Here is a 17,673-nt window from a genome sequence, read left to right as displayed (position 1 = left end):
TGAGCCACCCAGGCACCCCAGTTGGGAGCTTCTAAAAATGCTACTGGTAACACAAAAATGGGAGCCAAGAGCAGGCACAAGGAAAGGAACCCACTGAGGAACCAGAGAAGTAGAAATGTAGAAAAGTGGAGCGAAGTAGAATCCAAGAGCTTACTCATGGGGGCATTTCTAGAAGCAATACCTACACCACACCTCTGACTGAAGCACTGCTATTCTAGAAATTTGGTTCTAGGTGGCATACATTCAGTCCCAGCTATAACACTGGGATGTAGGGCGCCCTACTGCCGCCACCTCCTCTTTTGTGAGAAATCAGAAATCCAGAACTATGGTATCTAAGTGTCAGCAACTATAAAATAGAAGAGCACGAAGGCTAGGTTAGCGCTCATATGCAGTTCATAGTTGGTCCTCTATAGGGACAGTGTTTTCTCCATTCAGAGTCCCCACATCCCATCACTGTGATCAAAAAACCAAAACCAAAAACTAGGGACAGGTACTGTAGGGTTGGACATGACACGGCCTTTCTGCCTCAAAGGCACCCCATGTGCCCAGTTACGGAGGGCTCTTTGGCTTGATAAAGCACTGGGCCGGGATTAGCTAACATGGTCTCTACTGAGCCAAGGGTCCAGAAGAAGGAAAAAAGACAGGGCAAAGGCAGATGATCTTTGTTCTTGTTACATTTTATTGGCATCACGTTCATCTCTTTACAGAAGAACTTGGCCCACACCCTAGAATGCAGACCTTTGGAAAAAGGGGAAGTGCTCCGTTAAGCAAGCTACAATGCAGGGGCAGATCCTAGGGAGGGGGCAGAACTGCCAGGGTTCCATACCAAAGAAACAGGTTAATGAATAGTGGGCAATACTGGGAGTTGGTGGGGAAAAGGAGAAAAAGGTTTGCTAACCTAAGGATACCACAACCCTGAAAGGAGTGCCTTCTAGAACAAAGGTAAAATCACTAGGACAGATCTGTTAGGATTTTCCTTTTCCTCTTATCAGTAGGATGCTGACCTAATAGGGGAGTTTCCAAGTATGGAGCAGTGGGGGGGCGTAGGGGGAGGAAAAATGAGAATTTTAATTTCTGAAACAACGGCCATTTATCCATTGCACACACCACTGTATTATGTAAATCAACCTTTTGGAAAATTTAGACACAGAAGGGAACTAGACAGTTTTCCCCCTGGAGAGATGAAAAGCTTTTTGGCTCTTAAGTCTTTGATAAAAGGCGTACATAATTCTTGTGTCTACTGTACAGAATACTGCCTCTAGCTGGATTTCTGAATTCTGAGTAGCTAACACTCTGCAATCCAGACAGGGTTCAACCCTCCATCCTACACGCCTGCATTACAGGACTTAAACACATAATCCAAGAATTTCTTACACTAATTTATACATTTTTAATTGGTTGCATATATTAACATGTACTATAAGATTCTTTTCTAAGAAGCATTACATAATAAATGGATACTGTAAAAAGATCTGATTAGTTAAAAGTAACAAGCATTAACAGATACATACAAAACTCAGTCTGATCAGACTGGGTGTGAGCCTGTAATGAAGCATGGGGCACCAGCCTTCCCAAGTGGTAGCCTTCACTGGAGGGGGGGGTTGGGGTGGGGGGTAAAAAGACCACAAGACCGTTAAAAAAATCAGATAACTAATTAGACACAGATTAATTGTAAACAGTTCTCTCTCCCCAGTGGACGAAAAGAATAAGCTTCCGATGCCGACTCCACACCAGAACGATTTCTACGGCTTGCCTGTTCCGCTGCCATACGAGCTGATGTGGTGGGTGGGCAGACCCCGATGGAGTCATCACAGGCCTGGGCTGGAGTCTGTCTGCTTGTGTCAGGGCTCTGTGTGTGTGTGTGTGTGTGTGTGTGTTTGTGTGTAAGGGTGTGTTTAATGGGGTTTCTTTTGGCAGCTGGATTCGAGAGATGACTTTATGTTTTGTTTGGAAGAGGAGAGGGGGCTTGTGTTGGAAGGCCTAAGTGTGTTCTTTGTTTGTGAAGGACTTTGCGCTCTGCTCTCACTGCCCCTTCAGCAACTGCAGCTCTCCGCCGAGGCCTTGGCCCGGTCGTTCTTGTCCAGTTTGATGGGCTCGGGGAATTCATTGTACAGCTCCACCTCTGTTTCCTGCGCAGGGAGAGAGAGGGAGAGAGGTCTGTTATTCCGAGTACGGGGAAGCTCCGAGCGCCGCGGCAGCCTCAGTGGTGCTCTCCCACGGCTCTCAGAGGGCAGGGGGCTGGGGGACAGATGTAGCGGTGGAGAGAGGGCTCTGGCAGAAGGTGCTCAACTCTCCAGGGCTGAGCAAGGGCAAGGCAGGCTTTGTGATAACCTGCGACAACGTGAAGAGAGAAACCGAGCGGGAAGAGCAGCGATCGGCGCTGAGCCGTCAGGACACAGCTGACTCAGGCTCTCCACCGTCACAATGGAAATCTGTGGCTTGGGGACCACAGCCAGCTCACAGACGCCTTCTGAGCGCTCCGTAGCGTACCACTGCCAACACTCCGAAGTCAGACTTCAACACGGGCTGGATTGTGGCAGCTCTCAGCACTTCCACAAGGCAAGTGTGGGCTGGAACATGAATGCCACCTGCCCTCTCAGTCCCAAAACATTCCTCTAGTCCCCTGTTTGCCATTCATTTTTCTGGACTAACGGTCCATTTTTTTTTTCTTCTTCTCTTTATTTATTTGACAGAGAGAGACAGTGAGCAAGAGGGAACACAAGTGGGGGGAGAGGGAGAAGCAGGCTTCCCACTGAGCAGAGAGCCCGCTGTGGGGGTCGATCCCAGGACCCTGAGATCATGACGTGAGCTGAAGGCAGACGATTAATGACTGAGCCACCCAGGCACCCCTCCATTTTCTTCTTCTTCCAAAGGCTTAGGAGAATTTTGCCTCTAAATGCTGCATACTCAGAAACCAGCTATGGATGAATTGTATCAGCAACCATGAGAGGTCACAGGAGATGGACCGTGGTCAGTTTAGTGTGACTTTTTGCTGAAATAACATGGGTCCAGTGCACAGCAGCTGTCTACTTCCTGGTATAAGAAAACAGTTTGTCACTTAAACACTGAGAACCTAAGTGACAGGAACTGTTCTATAAAGTAAAACCTCCAAGGAATACACATGGGAAGAAGGTCTACTGAGACAGACCACGGAGTGTACAATTCAGTGGTTTTTAGTGCATTCACAAAGTTGAGCAACCATCACCACTAATTTCACAGATTTTCTTCACCCCACGGAAACCCTGCCCCTATTAGCAGTCACTCCCCAGACCCTCTCAAGCCTTGGCAACCACTGACATCTTCTGTCTTAATAGACTGGCCTATCTTGGCTATTTCATTTGATGGACACTTGTTTGCTTCTGCCTTTTGGCTATTATGAGTACTGCTATTACGAATACTCATGTACGTGACTTTGTGTGGGCAGGTTTTTGTTTCTCCTGGGTATGCACCTAGGAGTGGAACTGCTGGGTCATAAGGTGACACGTCTAACTTCTTGAACTGTCAGACTGCTTTCCAAAGTGGGTGCATCATTTCACATTCCCACCAGCACCTAGGAGTATATTTAATATGAAAGGCAAAGGATGTGAAAAATGATACAGTTTTATTGAAGGACAGCACACAAGACCTAAAATAACAGCTGTTATGGACTGAATGTTTGTGTCTCTCCAAAATTTCTATGTTGAAATTCTAATCCCCAGGGTGCTAATATTAGGATTAAGAAAGTAATGAAGGTGAAATGAGGTCATTAAGGGTGGGGTCCTGATTTGACAGGATGAGTGTGTCCTTCTAAGAAGAGACACGGGGAGTGTGTGCGTGTGTGTGTTTCCCCACTTGCTCGCGCTTGCTCTCGCTCTCTGTCAGCACAGAGGAAAAGCCACGCACCAGAGGACACAAGGAAAAAGATGGCAGTCTGCAAAAACTGGTGAGAGCGCCCTTAGCAGAAAGTGAATTTGCTGGCACCTTGATTTTAAGCTTCTGGCCTCCAGAACTGAGGGCAGATAAAGCCTGCTGTTCTGCTACCCAGTCTGCAATACTTTGCAACAGTACCCAGAGCACACTAGTTAAGACAGCTCTAATGCGGAATCACAAACAGAATCTCAATAAGGTTTTGTATTTGGGAAGGGTTAGGAAAGAAGGTGGAACTGCAATAAAATTCTCAGTCTAAACGGAAAATGCACCAAAATAGCCAAGGAAAAAAAAAACCCACAAAAATGTTTTTTTGTCAGTCACTAGTCACCTGTCAGTGGAGGGAGACTTGCCTAGCAGAGGGGATACTACACCGTAAAGGCAGTCAAATCACAACGGTCCAGGCAAGGAACATGCACGCTGCCGAACAAACTGGGCAGACCAGAAAAAGATCCCAATATACACAAGCATTTAAGTGGTTTATCTAACAATCTGCTACTAATATTTGAAACGACTGACTATCCCTCTAAAAGAAAAACGTGAGTCCCTATTTCCTGCCATAAGCCAAAGTAAGTTCAATTGAATTAGATAATAAATAATCCAGACGCAGGAAATCCAGACATTTAAAATGACATATCTACCAAAAATTACTTTTTTCTATGCCCCAGGGAGACAACAGAGTTGGAAAAGTCACTTGCAATACCGGTCAAATTAATTCCCGCTCACAGGAGCGATGGGCACCCGGGCCAGTGCCAGGAGCTGGCGGCGTGCAGCAGGGGCCCAGTGACAGGCAGCGCGGCAGCAGAGTTCCAGATGGCGCCGGCCACTTGCTGCTGAGCAGGGAAGAGAAAGGACTGAAGTACTACCGTCCTCGAGGAAAGCAATCTGGCACCATCTTTTGAAAGCACATATACCTTCAACCTAACAATCTTACTCCTGAGAGGCTAGTGTGTAGGAACAAAAAAGCATTCTAGTAAGGGTACCGGGACAGCAATATTCAGAGAGAAAAATTGACGGTGATGCCAGTCAACGGGGAGTTGGTGGAAACAACTCCTCAGACCTGTTTTGATTTGCAAGCAAGTGTAGAAACATGAGGAGAAGCATATTCGGTTCCCGACCTAGGTGTGAAGGTGGGTTAAAGGAAGGGGGAGAGCAGGTGGCAAACACCTCAGGCCCGCATCCTGTTAGCATCAAGGGCACTGAGCGGGGGCTCCGAGCATTTTGGGTGCATCGATCCCTTTCATCACAGAACACTCAGTCCAGCCCTTGGAACAACCAAGTTAGTTCCCTGCCCAGAGATCCAGCTGCCCTGGCCTGCTGAGAACCGGTGCTTTCTATAAACCCAGTTTCCTGAAGCTCGCAGAACCCGCCTTGCCCTTTACAGCCACCACGTGCCTCATCAAGACGCTCTCCGCATCTTCTGGCGCGCGCCTCGCCTCTGACACTCACCCACTCCCGAGTCTGACATCACAGAGCACTGACGGTGCCTCATGATCTGTCTTAACTCACCGGCCCCGAAGAACTGAATCAACAGCATTTCACTCCCTCATGCCAACAAGAACAGGTGAGTAAACAACGTAAATGAGAAAGAAAACCTCACTCAAGGAATACAAGTCCTAGAACTTCTGGTGGTCAAACACAAGCACTCAGGAGAACGCCAGGAGTGAGCCCATCTCATTCTGTCCTCACAACCACCCTGCGGCAAGTAGCATCTGACAGAAGAGGCTATGCAAGCTCAGAGATGAGGAAAATAAAACAAAAACCGAACTGGATCTGATGATGGCTTTGGCCCCTCCTTCGGTGGAGGGAGCCGTCTGGCCGACGGTTCCTGGGGTCTCATCCGACAGCATGCAAGGGGAACAAGAACGTCCCCAAATAAGGGCGGCCTCAGCGCCTCTTCGCTGCCCTCGCACTGTACAGGTTAGTCACAAGCAAGTGGAATTTCTGGAAGCTTTAGTGGAATGCCTCATGACCTTCCCAGATAAACACATGGGGCTTTTCCGGCTACACATAAGAAAGAGCTAAGAAAGATTAAGGACAAGAAAGCCAGGCAGGGGCTAGGCTGATGGTCAGTCACCAGAGGGAGCCAGACAGCTGCGAGAGACCCACCTGTTTAAGTGCATTCCGTGCAATTGTCTGGAACGCCTGCTCCACATTGATGGCCTCCTTGGCACTGGTCTCGAAGTAGGGAATGTTGTTTTTGCTGTAGCACCAGGCCTGTGCCCGCTTTGTGGCCACCTGGAAGAGGAAACAGGGTGTACGTGTGCTCCTGACAGAAGCCGCTAGCACAGGTGAAAGGAGCAGACTGGATGAGGGTGGCAGGGGTTTGAGGAAGGGGGCGGCAGACCTGTCCAAGGTCACACTGCAGGCTTTGTGTAGCACAGCTAGGCCTCACACCTAAGCCCATTCTATAATCCATAGTTTCTGACCCTTAGCTGCACTTCTAGGCAGATGATGAAAGGAGCTAGCTGGCCTGGAAGTACAGAACTGTTCCTCTTGGGGCCTCAGAGGTCCCAGCCCAGGAAATGCCTGGCAGCTTGGTCTTAAGGTTTGCAGTCCCTTGCCCATTACTGCTAGGGTTCCATCCACCTGTGCCACAGAATTCGCAGCTCTCACTGACACCCCTGCCTCTCCTACCCGAGTTCCTTCCCCACCCCAGCCCACTTTCAGGAACGAGGGGATTGTCACCTAGGAATGGGAGAAAAAGAGATCAATGGCCAGAAATAAACCGAGCTATAATTAAAAGTCCATGCTCCCAATCCCAAGAGAAATGCTATTTCAAAGTAAACCAGAGCAATTTTACTCAAAGCCCAAAGTAATCCTCAAAGCAATCTTCTACACACACGGAGATCCAGGCAGGCCCCTGAAGTGCAGGAGCACTTGAGAAGGACAAAATCTAATTCCCTCCTTTCGAGTGCAGAAGGAGAACGCAGGCTCACAGGGCAGAGACAATGGCCCAAAGTCACAGCCGGCCTGAGACTGCACGGGCACTTAAACCGAGTCTCCTGGGTCCTGGTCCTCAAAAGGCAGCTGACCGGAAGACAGTTCACGTTCCCACAGGTACTTTTCTGGAGCCATCTGGGCTTTGCACAGAGCCCACCAAACCACACGTCACCTTAGAAGCCAGTGCCTTTCACAGGAGAAGAAAACAGCAACAGGCCAACCAGAAAGACACCATTCCCCAAGCTCCTCTAGGTGCCAGGGCTTTTGGGTACACTGTCATTTGATCCCAGAGTATTCTTGTTACATAAGCCAAGATTCAGACTCCAAGAAATATTCCCAAGTAAAAAGTGCATGAGCCAGGCTTTAAATGGAACTCTGCCTTTAAATCCAAAAGACCAAAATGCACACTGCAACCAGCCTGAAGTCAAATTATTTCATGGCAACTGAAATGATGGCCAGCACAGGCAACTCCACAAAATGCACTTGGTACTCTGTTGGCATAATTTCAAAGGGAATACCGCCACAGACTTTCACTGTCCCCGTTTTGCCACAGGGGAAAGCAAAATGGTAGGCCTAGAGCAGATTAGGAAGCAAGGCCCAAGGGCTGGGCAGGTAACTAGCTAGTTATCCCTCTCCTCTACCCCACTCTGGGGCCACACACACACAGAGCTATACTGGGGACTGGTCCTTAGGCAGCATGGCTTTTTACCAATCAAAGCTGAAACAGTACCTGTCATCTAAAACTTAGCTGCTACTTTCAAAAGAAGGCCCAGGAGCCACCACCTAAATGAGGGCAGATTCATAAGCCTCCACACGAAAGACTCCCATTATCTTCAGCACTTACTTGTCTGTTTTCGAGGTCAATCTTGTTTCCCAACACAACGAAGGGGAAGTTTTCAGGATCCCGGGGACTGGCCTGGATGAGAAACTCATCTCTCCAGCTATCGAGAGTTTTGAATGTGTTGGGGGCAGTAACGTCAAACACCAGAACGCAGCAGTCTGCGCCTCTGTAGAAGGCCACACCGAGGGACTGGAACCGCTCCTGGCCTGCTGTGTCCCAGATCTGTGGAAGACAGAATATTATTCCTTGGGGGGTCCAGCACTAGGAGTGGGGGGACACCAGAGGAAATGCGCTGCATCATGGAGCCACTGAGAGCCAAGTGACCGCAGACTGCAGCACTCAGCAAGCAGAGCGCAGCACTGGGTACCCACCCTGCCCAGACAGAGGGCGTGTGTGAGCGCATGTTCTGTGGGGCGCGGGCACCCAATCTGAACCCTGCTAGAGAATGTTTTTCTTGATCTGAGTGGTGGTCCAATGAAGAGATATTTATGTAAAGTTCACAAAGTAAACTTAAGATCTAGGTACTCTGGGAACTTTCTGCAGGTGATGGATACATAGGGAGGTGATTACACATGAACTTTACATTTAAATCTACATATTTTACTGTATATAAAATTTAGCTAAAAATCATTGTTTTATTTATATTATGACTCGATAATAATAATAAAGCAAACAAAAACACTTGACAGAGAAAGATGAGGGGAAAGACAACAAAAACATACTTTAGAATAGAGGCAAAAGCCAGCTTTTAATCAAAAGAACACCAGGTACTACTGACCAGCTCAAAGAGCTTCCTGTCGTTCACTGCCATGCTAAGTTCAGGAGCAAGGATGGATTTCCTTACTGCCCTAGATCCCTAACAAGGCCACCCTGGTCAGCCTGAGAGATGATGAGTGTTCTGAGGAATAGTTTCCACACCCCCCAGCAAGTCACCTGGTTTAAGAAAGTGCTTGGGTCAGAAGCAGCAAACCATTACTTCTAGCTGACATGGGTCTTTAACTGGCGCATTCACTGTTTGCAGGGAACCCACTGAGCTTCAGAATAACGTAAGAACTTGGACCATCCTTTAAAACCCAAATAAATGCCAACTTTACGTCTAAATCATCAGCCAACTACCCTAAAAGGCCCAGGGTTTAAACCAAAATGGGAGTGTGGACTGGGCCACTATAGTTTTATTCCCAGAACCAAATTTTGCAGGATGGTTGAGCTCCCCTGTGAAGCAGTGGTGCCTCCCTCCAGGTGATCCAGAACACGTGGGGAACCCGCCCAGTGTCACTAGGCCATACACAGACTGTGCTCCCAGTTCAGGTAGGAAGAGCACCATAGACAAGGTTATGATGCTTGATTAGAATAAGTAAATATGCACAAGAGAAATAACATAGGACAGGGCAGTAATATGGAATTTGCCTTTAAAACTACCAATGTAGGTGCACCTGGGTGGCTCAGTAGGTTAAAGCCTCTGCCTTCAGCTCAAGTCATGATCCCAGGGTCCTGGAATCGAGCCCCACATCCGGCTCTCTTCTCAGCGGGGAGCCTGCTTCCCTTCCTCTCTCTCTGCCTGCCTCTCTGCCTACTTGTGATCTCTGTCTGTCAAATAAATAAACAAAAATCTTTAAAATAAAAAAAAAACAGAACTACGAATGTAATCAAAGCTCATGATCTTCTGCTAAATCCCCTAACACCTCCCAAAATATTCTCTAAAAGGAGTCCTAAAACTAATGTGTCCTAAAAACCAATCCAGACAGTTGACTGGCTCAAATGACACTGCCACAAGCAGGGGCAGAGCCAGAACTTAAATACTGACGGGAGGGCTGGGAACAGCACTCAGAACCCCTAACAAAGGTCCAATGAAGCAATATGACTACACACGCTAAACTCTGGCCCACAGACTGGCCAAGAACAGCCTGAAAGGGGACTACTGTGGTTACCAATGTCAAGGCTGAGCGAAAGTGCACATTTCAGCTTTTTGTCAAACAGTCAAGAGCCCAAGCGTTACTCTTAAGAGGACAGTTCTGAGAAGCCTGCCTCAGCCTTTTCTCCCAATGTGCATGACCCTCCATAACCAGTACATGAAAACGTGGCTGACAGGACTCTTGGCCACAACTCTGAGAGCAGGGAGCCTGACCCTGGCAGTCCACTTCGTTCCCAGGAAACCCCAACCACTATATACACTATCTACATGCACTTCACTCTGGGAAGAACCTTTCTAAACTAGGACTTGCCGTGACAGCCATGGGAGGTCAGCCTGACTGTGGAGTAGAGGTAGGAGGCTGTCATGAATGTCCGTGTGGGGCAAAGGAGTGCTCAGGCCACTGGTAAAGGCAGCAGCCACTCAAAGAGAACCAGAGGGAAGTGAGGACGACTTCCATGTACGTGTGAAGAGCCATACGAACAAACTCAAAGGCAATTATTCTACCTGCCTCTCATCACGATGGGGAACTGCATGCAATTCCCAATACAACAGACAAAGCATGTATGTGTAGACAAAATTCGATCTCTGTTGCCAGTGGATAACCAGTACAGGGACTGCTGGTGATGTCTGCTTTTGAGCTTTTCTGCTTTCCCAACGTCTTACAGTGAATATATGTCTCCGAGTGGAAAAAAAGGAACCCTTCGTCGTTAACAGGGAGGCTGATCGATGGAGTGGGGAACTCAAGAGCCTGGTCATACAATAAGAAAAGTAGAAACAGACAACCACTTCTACGAAGAGAAAGGAGGAAAAAACCAGAACTTAAATCTAGACTTTGACAAATTAAAAAAAAAATTTTGCCCCCCATGAGAGGAGTAACACTGTTACTATGTAAACATTTGGGTAAGTAAAGCCAAAGCCAGAAACCCCCTGAAACATTCGGCACCCTCCCACACAGAGACCATCTTCATTAGATCATGTGTCATTCTAGGTATCCACACTGCCGGGTTTTATGTAGCTGAAATCCTACACCACGCACCACTGCACTCTGCCCCATCCATCTCTCAGCCCACGTGAAACATCACAGTGCTCTCTGACAGCAGCTCACACCTCTACTGCTGCCCAAAAACTCAGGGAGCAATTTTATTCTTGTTCTTTAAAAATATACTGCTGCCAAATTTCCACAACTGTAAGGACCTCAGTAATGACTGTTAACTTACAGAGCCTCTTCTGTATTTCTGATCGCTTGTTTAGGACAGAATCCCAAGAGGAGAATTACGTAAGAACTCTAGGACTCTTGAGAGAACCAAATGGGTACTTGGAACGCTCATACACAGAGAAGACAGAGTAAGGCACTAAGAAATCAAGTTGAAAAACTGTGGTTATTCTTAACAACTTTTTTTTTTTTTAAAGATTCTATTTATTTATATGAGAGAGAGAGAAAACGTGTGCAGAAGCAGTGGGGTGGGGGTGGAGGGTTAGAGATAGAGGGAGAAACAGGCTTCCTGCCGAGCAGGGAGCCCAAAGTGGGACCCTGAGATCATGAGCCAAAGGCAGATGCTCAACTGACTGAGCAACCCAGGTGGCCTCTAAGCAACTTTCAAAAATTAATTTATCTTCACACCTAGAAAAAGTACAGTCCTATGACCGAAATCTTTTAAAAAATTTAATACGAATTTTCATTGAAATATCTTATTTTCTGGGATGCCTGGGTGGCTCAGTCGTTAAGTGTCTGCTTTCAGCTCAGGTCACAATACCAGGGTCCTGGGATCGAGCCCCACATCAGGCTCCCTGCTCAGCGGGAAGCCTGCTTCTCCCTCTCCCCCTCTCCTGTGCTTGTGTTCCCCCTCTCCCTATCTCTCTCTGTCATAAATAAATTAAAAAAAAAAGTATCTTATTTTCTACAAAGCATACCCATGTATCTATTTACCCATACTCCAGTGTGACAAATACTAACACTGCCACCATAATGTCAGTTTGTTTCTTTTCTTTTCTTTTTTTAGATTTTATTTATTTATTTGATAGAGATCACAAGTAAGCAGAGAGGCAGGCAGAGAGAGGAAGGGAAGCAGGCTCATCTGAGCAGACAGCCAGATGTGGGGCTCGATCCCAGCACCCTGGGATCATGACCTGAGTCGAAGGCAGAGGCTTTAACCCACTGAGCCACCCAGGCACCCCTTCTTTTCTTTTTTTAACAGAAACAGAGTTAACCCTTCCTCACAGAATTCCCTTTCCCTCCCAGACATAAATGGCTCCTGAGGAGTTAAATGCCTACATAAATAGTAACGATCTTGTACGTCTTTTTGCAGCTTGCCTTTTTCCCAAAGTGAAGGGCCATATAGCATCCCACTGGCTTAATACACACACTCTATTCCCTGGGCATCTCAGCAGCAATGAGTTCTCTTCCTATGGCCAGAGCTTAGATTCCCTGGGCTCTCCTCCTTGACAGAGCACTGCACATGCTCAACAAGGTAGAGCAAAACGGCAGTCTCTACTGATAAGGTCTGCCCGGATACACTCCCACCATCAGCTTGAGAATATTCTACTCCCTATACTCTAGTCAAAGCTTGATTTTTGTCAGCCTTTCCCCGCCCCCCATGTCTGTACATTTATAGCAATATGCTTTATTAACTTTAAAGTAAAATGTGGGGCACCTGGGTGGCTCAGTTGTTTAAGTGTCTGTCTTCAGCTCAGGTCATGACCCTGGGGTCCTGGGACTGAGCCCCGAGTCAGGTTACCTGTGCAGTCTGCTTCTCCTCCTCCCTTTGCTCCTCTCCGCCACCCCACCCCCACCCCAACCTGTGCACGCTCTCTCAAATAAAATCTTTCTTAAAAAAGATTTTATTAGACAAATAAGTGACTCTTAATCTCACAAAACAAACTGAGGGTTGCTGGAGGGAGGGGGGAGTGAGAGGGGGGTGGGGTTATGGACACTGGGGAGGGTATGTGCTATGGTCAGTACTGTGAAGTGTGTAAACCTGGCGATTCACAGACCTGTACCCCTGGGGATAAAAATTCATTATATGTTTATATAAAAAAATAAAAAAATTTAATAAAAAATAAAGAAAAAAAGATTTTATTAATTTGAAAGAAAAAGACATGGGGCGCCTGGGTGGCTCAGTGGGTTAAAGCCTCTGCCTTCGGCTCAGGTCATGGTCCCAGGGTCCTGGGATCGAGCCCCATATCGGGCTCTCTGCTCTGCAGGGGGCCTGCTTCCCCCTCTCTCTCTCTGCCTGCCTCTCTGCCTACTTATGATCTTTGTCTGTCAAATGAATAAATAAAATCTTAAAAAAAAAAAAAAAAGACACAGCGATAGAGGGAACACAAGCAGGGGGAATGGGAGAGGGAGAAGCAGGCTTCCCGTTTGAGCAGGGAGCCCGATGTGGGGCTCGATCCCTGGACCCTGGGATCATGACCTGAGCCGAAGGCAGATGCTTAACGACTGAACCACCCAGGCATCCCTCAAATAAATAAAATCTTTCAAAAAATAAAAATCTGTGTTGCACATTTAAATTAGTTTAAATAACTATCTACATCAACAGATACTTGTATAAAATGAGGAATATATTAAAGGCTACCTGGGTTTGCATTTTTCTTAAAATGTACATAAATTCTCACTTCCAACTCAGTAACTTTAGTATGTCATGTCTGAATATTTACTTTTCTTTTTTTTTTTTTTTGAGGGTTTTATTTATTTATTTGACAGACAGAGATCACAAGTAGGCAGAGAGACAGGCAAAGAGAAAGAGAGAGAGATGGGAAGCAGGCTCCCTGCTGACCAGAGAGCCCGATGTGGGGCTCGAGCCCAGATCCCTGGGATCATGACCTGAGCCGCAGGCAGAGGCTTTAACCCACTAAGCCACCCAGGCGCCCCTGAATATTTACTTTCTACATGAGGGACTCTTTGCTTTTAAAATGCTGTGGTATGACCACCTTTTAGTTCTACTGATGATAAATATATCTGTTACTATTTATGATCAGTAATTTTAAATGATACTTTATATTGAAATAGGATACTTTTACCCCATATCCATGATTTACTTACTTTATGAGCAGAAGTTTAATCCCTTTCACCTGTTTCTCCCATTTCCCATCCCTACCCCTCTGGCCACCACCAGTTTGTTCTCTGTACTGATGAGTCTATTTTGTGTTGTTGTCTGTTCTTTGTTTTTCTAGATTCCAAATATAAGAGAAACCATATAGTATTTGTCTCTGTCTGACCTATTTCACTGGGGATGATACTCTCTAGGCCCACCCATGTCGATACAAACAGCAAGATCTCATTCTTTTTTATGATGAATACATCTTCTTTACCCATTCACCTGCAGACGGACAGTTGGGCTGCTTCCATATGAAAAAAGATACTTACCGAATATTATTATTTTACTTAAAGTCTAATTTTAGTTCTAGAGAAGGTGGTGCTATCTCAAAGGCCTGGACAAGGTTTTATTTTTCTCTTATTTCAGGAAGATCACTTAACAGCAAACACTTGAGGTTTCTTAAGTGGTGCAGAGCAACAGTGCCTGTCTATGAAACACCCACATGAAATTATTTCCATTTCCAACAAGCTTTTATGTAAATTTTCAAGTTTATGAAGTCTCTCTGAACAGTCAGACTCAATATAATGACACTTGCACAACCCTGTTTTTCCAGCATGCTGTTATCCCGCCATGTGATCAAATCCAACGTTCATGATTTCAGAGCAGTGGCACCACCTGCCTGAATTCTGTCTGTCCAGAGGGCCTGATGAGGTTGCTGTAGTCCTTCTACCAGCTCTCCTGGCCCTGGTGGCACACCACAGCCCTACAGCACAGTCACTTGGATGCCGCCCATCAGGGCTGACATCCACTTTATTCAACCAACCCCAGAAGTATCTGGAGTCACAGGACCACGGGGAATTTCTTTAAGCCACCCAATTGCTGGGATATTTTTCCAAAGAGCATCTTTTGATCGCATTGGGGAGGGAGGCAGGGAGTATTCCTTGTGTCTATAGCAGTGCCACCCTGCCCCGTCACCTTTTTAAATTTGTAATTCCCTGAAATCAAACTCCTGGACGTTAACGGTTTCTTCTGACAGCTGCCTGGTGATGTCTTTTGTCCAGTTATCCACAGGGCTGTTTGTTGACTGGATATTACTATGCATTATCAACATTTTTTCTGGTCTGTGGTTTTATTTGGGAATCTTGTTATTCAAATGTTTAATTTAATGGGGTCTACTATCGATCTTTAATCTTTTATGATTTGTGCTTTCTCTATTTTAAACATCTAAGGTAAAAAAAATTGTTTTCATTTCTGAAGTTTTCATTTTGTACTTCTTCCATTCAGGTCTTGAACCCTCTGGTTACTCCCCATCCAAAACAAAAAACCACTGGCCCACTCCATTTACTGTGTAACTCCCCCTTTTCCCTACTCTTCTGGAAGGAAGCTGCCTCTTTACTCAGTGTCCAGCTAGGTGTGCCCTGTCTGTGTGCCCCCTGTTCCCTTGATCTGCATGTCTCTGACATTATCACGCTGTTTAAACTACCATGGCTTCATAGTAAGTTACCTTTACATTTTTCTTGCATACTTGATTCCATCTAATGTTTAATACTGACTGGTTCCTAGCTTCTTCCTGAACAATATAAGGAACTGGAGAGAAAAAAAAAAAAAAAAAAAAAACACCCCACAGCAACCACTACGCTTCTCCAACACATTAAACTACATAGGTCTAATCCTGGTTTTGTGTGATAGTTTGGAAGTTACATACTCTTACTATTAGGATCATAATTCTAACAAGTATTTGCATACAAGTAAAGTTTATTTCAGTTTATCTTACCTCAGACCTTTCTAAATGGAATAATTTTCCTTCTGCCTGAAGTATATCATTTAGTATTTTCGCCATAGAACCTAAGGAAGTATGCTTTCATTCTTCGAGGATATTTTGAGCAGGGACAGAACACTGTGCTGAAGGTTTCTTTCAGAATATATTCCACCGCCTGTTGATTTCCTCTGTTACTGTTGAGAGTCAACTGTCAGCCTCATTCCTGTTCCTTTTTAAGGTCATCTTCTTCCTCTGGATGCTTTCGAGTTTGTCTTTTGTTACTGTAATTTCATTACGGTATGTCAAGTTATTTACGCATCTTGGAATTTGGGCTTCCTGAATCTGCAGACTGGTCCCACATCAATTCTGGAAAATTCTCAGCAAATACCATCTCTGATTCATTCTCTTTGAGATTAAAAGGAAGTCTGACCTATCTACTGAATCCTGTCTGTACCTCTCTTTCCTACCATTCTTCCTTTCAGCCCTCTTCTGGGGTGTCCTCTCTGCTGCTAAAAACATTCTTGGATTTCCACCTTTTGATTATTGTATTTCATTTTTAGAAATTCTATTAACCTACACCACCTGTTTAGTTTCCTCTCTCCACAAATATGTAAGACTGCCTTATTCCTTTAAATACAAAAACCACTCTGAATGATCAGGGAGCTTTCCACTGGTTCTTGCCTTGTTTTCTTTCTTTTTTTTTTTTTTAAAGATTTTATTCATTTGACTGAGAGAGGGAACATAAGCAGAGGGAACGAGAGAAGGAGAAGCACGCTTCCCACCGAGGAGGGAGCCTGATGCGCGGCTTGATCCCAGGACCCGCAGATCAAGACCTGAGCCGAAGGCAGACGCTTAACGACTGATCCACCCAGGCGTCCCCTGCCTTGTTTTCTTATTTGGATTATCTTACTGCACACTGCTAAAAGCCTGTAAAAAATATGTGAGGATTCCTCAAGATCTAGGAAGACGATGCCTCTATCCAGAGATCATGGTTTTCATTTCCTTCTAAGTCTTTCAGGCTGGCTGCAATAGTACAAGGGCCAGCCTTTTGTTTCAACCTTTCAGAAACATGTTCTCTCCCCTACTGTTTCCAGAGTTCAGTGACTGTGGTTCTCCAGATGGTGTTCACTCCAGCAGTGCGGCGCTGCAGGGTTCCAGCTCAGTAGGGCATGTGGGGCCCTGCACCGAGGAGGAGCTGGGCTCTGACTTCGGAATCAGCCCACACTGCTGTCGAAGCCACAGCCTGGCTCGACAGCTGTTCCTGCTGGTATAGGAACCAGCTTTCAGTCTGGCTGGTGCATATGTCAAATCTGCAGTTAGTACTTTATGCCAGTATCCTGAAGACATTCCATTTCCTTCTCCCTCCTGGTGTCCCCAAGAACTCCTCTGATGTTCCTTTTTAAGTAATTTTTCTTCTCTCTCTAGTTGCTCTTACAATTTTGCTTTTGGTGTTCTGCAATTTTGAGTCTTCTGGTAATCTGCTCAGTTTTCACAGCTTACTGTTTTCTTCAGTTGTTTAATCTGCAGGTTAACTGTTCATTTGGTTTATTGCAATGACCATGTTTCACTTCTTCAAGTTCTAAGTTCTTTATATCCTCATTTTTACAATAGTATCCTTTTTCATTATGGTTTCGATTCCTCTTTAAAAAAAATCTCTAGTCATTGTGAACATTTTTTGTGGTACATTATTTCCTCATGTGGCTATGATTTCATCTTCTGTCCTGAGGTGGCAAGTCTTCCTATAGAATGGTCTTATCTCTGCTTTTGTCAGGAATGACAGGCATTTATGGGTTTGTGTCAAAGTCTTTAACATTTCTGTCGAATGTAGAGTATAAGCTCAGAACCCAGGCATGAGCACAGTGGAACTGAGAGTCTCCAACAAGAAAGCAGAGGCAAAGCCTCAAACATACTTCATACAGGAGCTTTGCCACTTCTTCGGGTTGAGGGTATTTGATCCCGTTTTCACAACTTTCCACAGTCCTGGGTGAGTGTGAGAGTGAATGAGACAGAGTGAGAGTGAGAGAAAGAGAGAGAGAGAAGGAGAGAATGTGTGTGTGTCTCCCCAAGGGAGTGTGCTAGTGGGAGTTCTAGGTCCCCCACCTTTTGTAGTCACATCTCCTGCCCCTGGCGAGTAATTAAACTCTAGTCTGGTTATAAACTTGACAAGCATCATGGCAGAAGCCCCCAAGCTTAGCACTAGCTTTCAGTTCCCTCTTCTTTCCTGTAACCTGGAAATTTCTTTCTCTCTCAAGCTTGGCTTATTAAAACTGTAGTC

The 17,673-nt window shown here is 45.8% G+C and overlaps 1 protein-coding gene across 4 annotated transcripts in view; it reads right to left on the bottom strand.

Annotated features, from left to right (window-relative positions):
* Window positions 1-659: 659 nt before the first annotated feature.
* The window catches only part of RAB7A (RAB7A, member RAS oncogene family), a 72,503-nt gene continuing 55,489 nt past the window's right edge, over window positions 660-17,673 (bottom strand). For all 4 annotated transcript variants that reach the window (XM_080811438.1, XM_080811439.1, XM_080811441.1 and 1 more), the window contains 3 exons: window positions 7,694-7,912; window positions 6,016-6,144; window positions 660-2,129 (listed from right to left, as the gene is read on the bottom strand). In XM_080811438.1, the coding sequence (XP_080667564.1) occupies window positions 2,034-2,129; window positions 6,016-6,144; window positions 7,694-7,912 (444 nt within the window). In that variant the 3' untranslated portion in view covers window positions 660-2,033. The remainder of the gene's footprint in view (window positions 2,130-6,015; window positions 6,145-7,693; window positions 7,913-17,673) is intronic.

This window comes from Martes martes (genome assembly GCF_963455335.1).
Source record: "Martes martes genome assembly, chromosome: 1".
NCBI classification, from domain to species: domain Eukaryota; kingdom Metazoa; phylum Chordata; class Mammalia; order Carnivora; family Mustelidae; genus Martes; species Martes martes.
The sequence above is the reverse complement of the archived record's forward strand: the minus strand, read 5'-3'. Positions and strand labels throughout refer to the sequence as shown.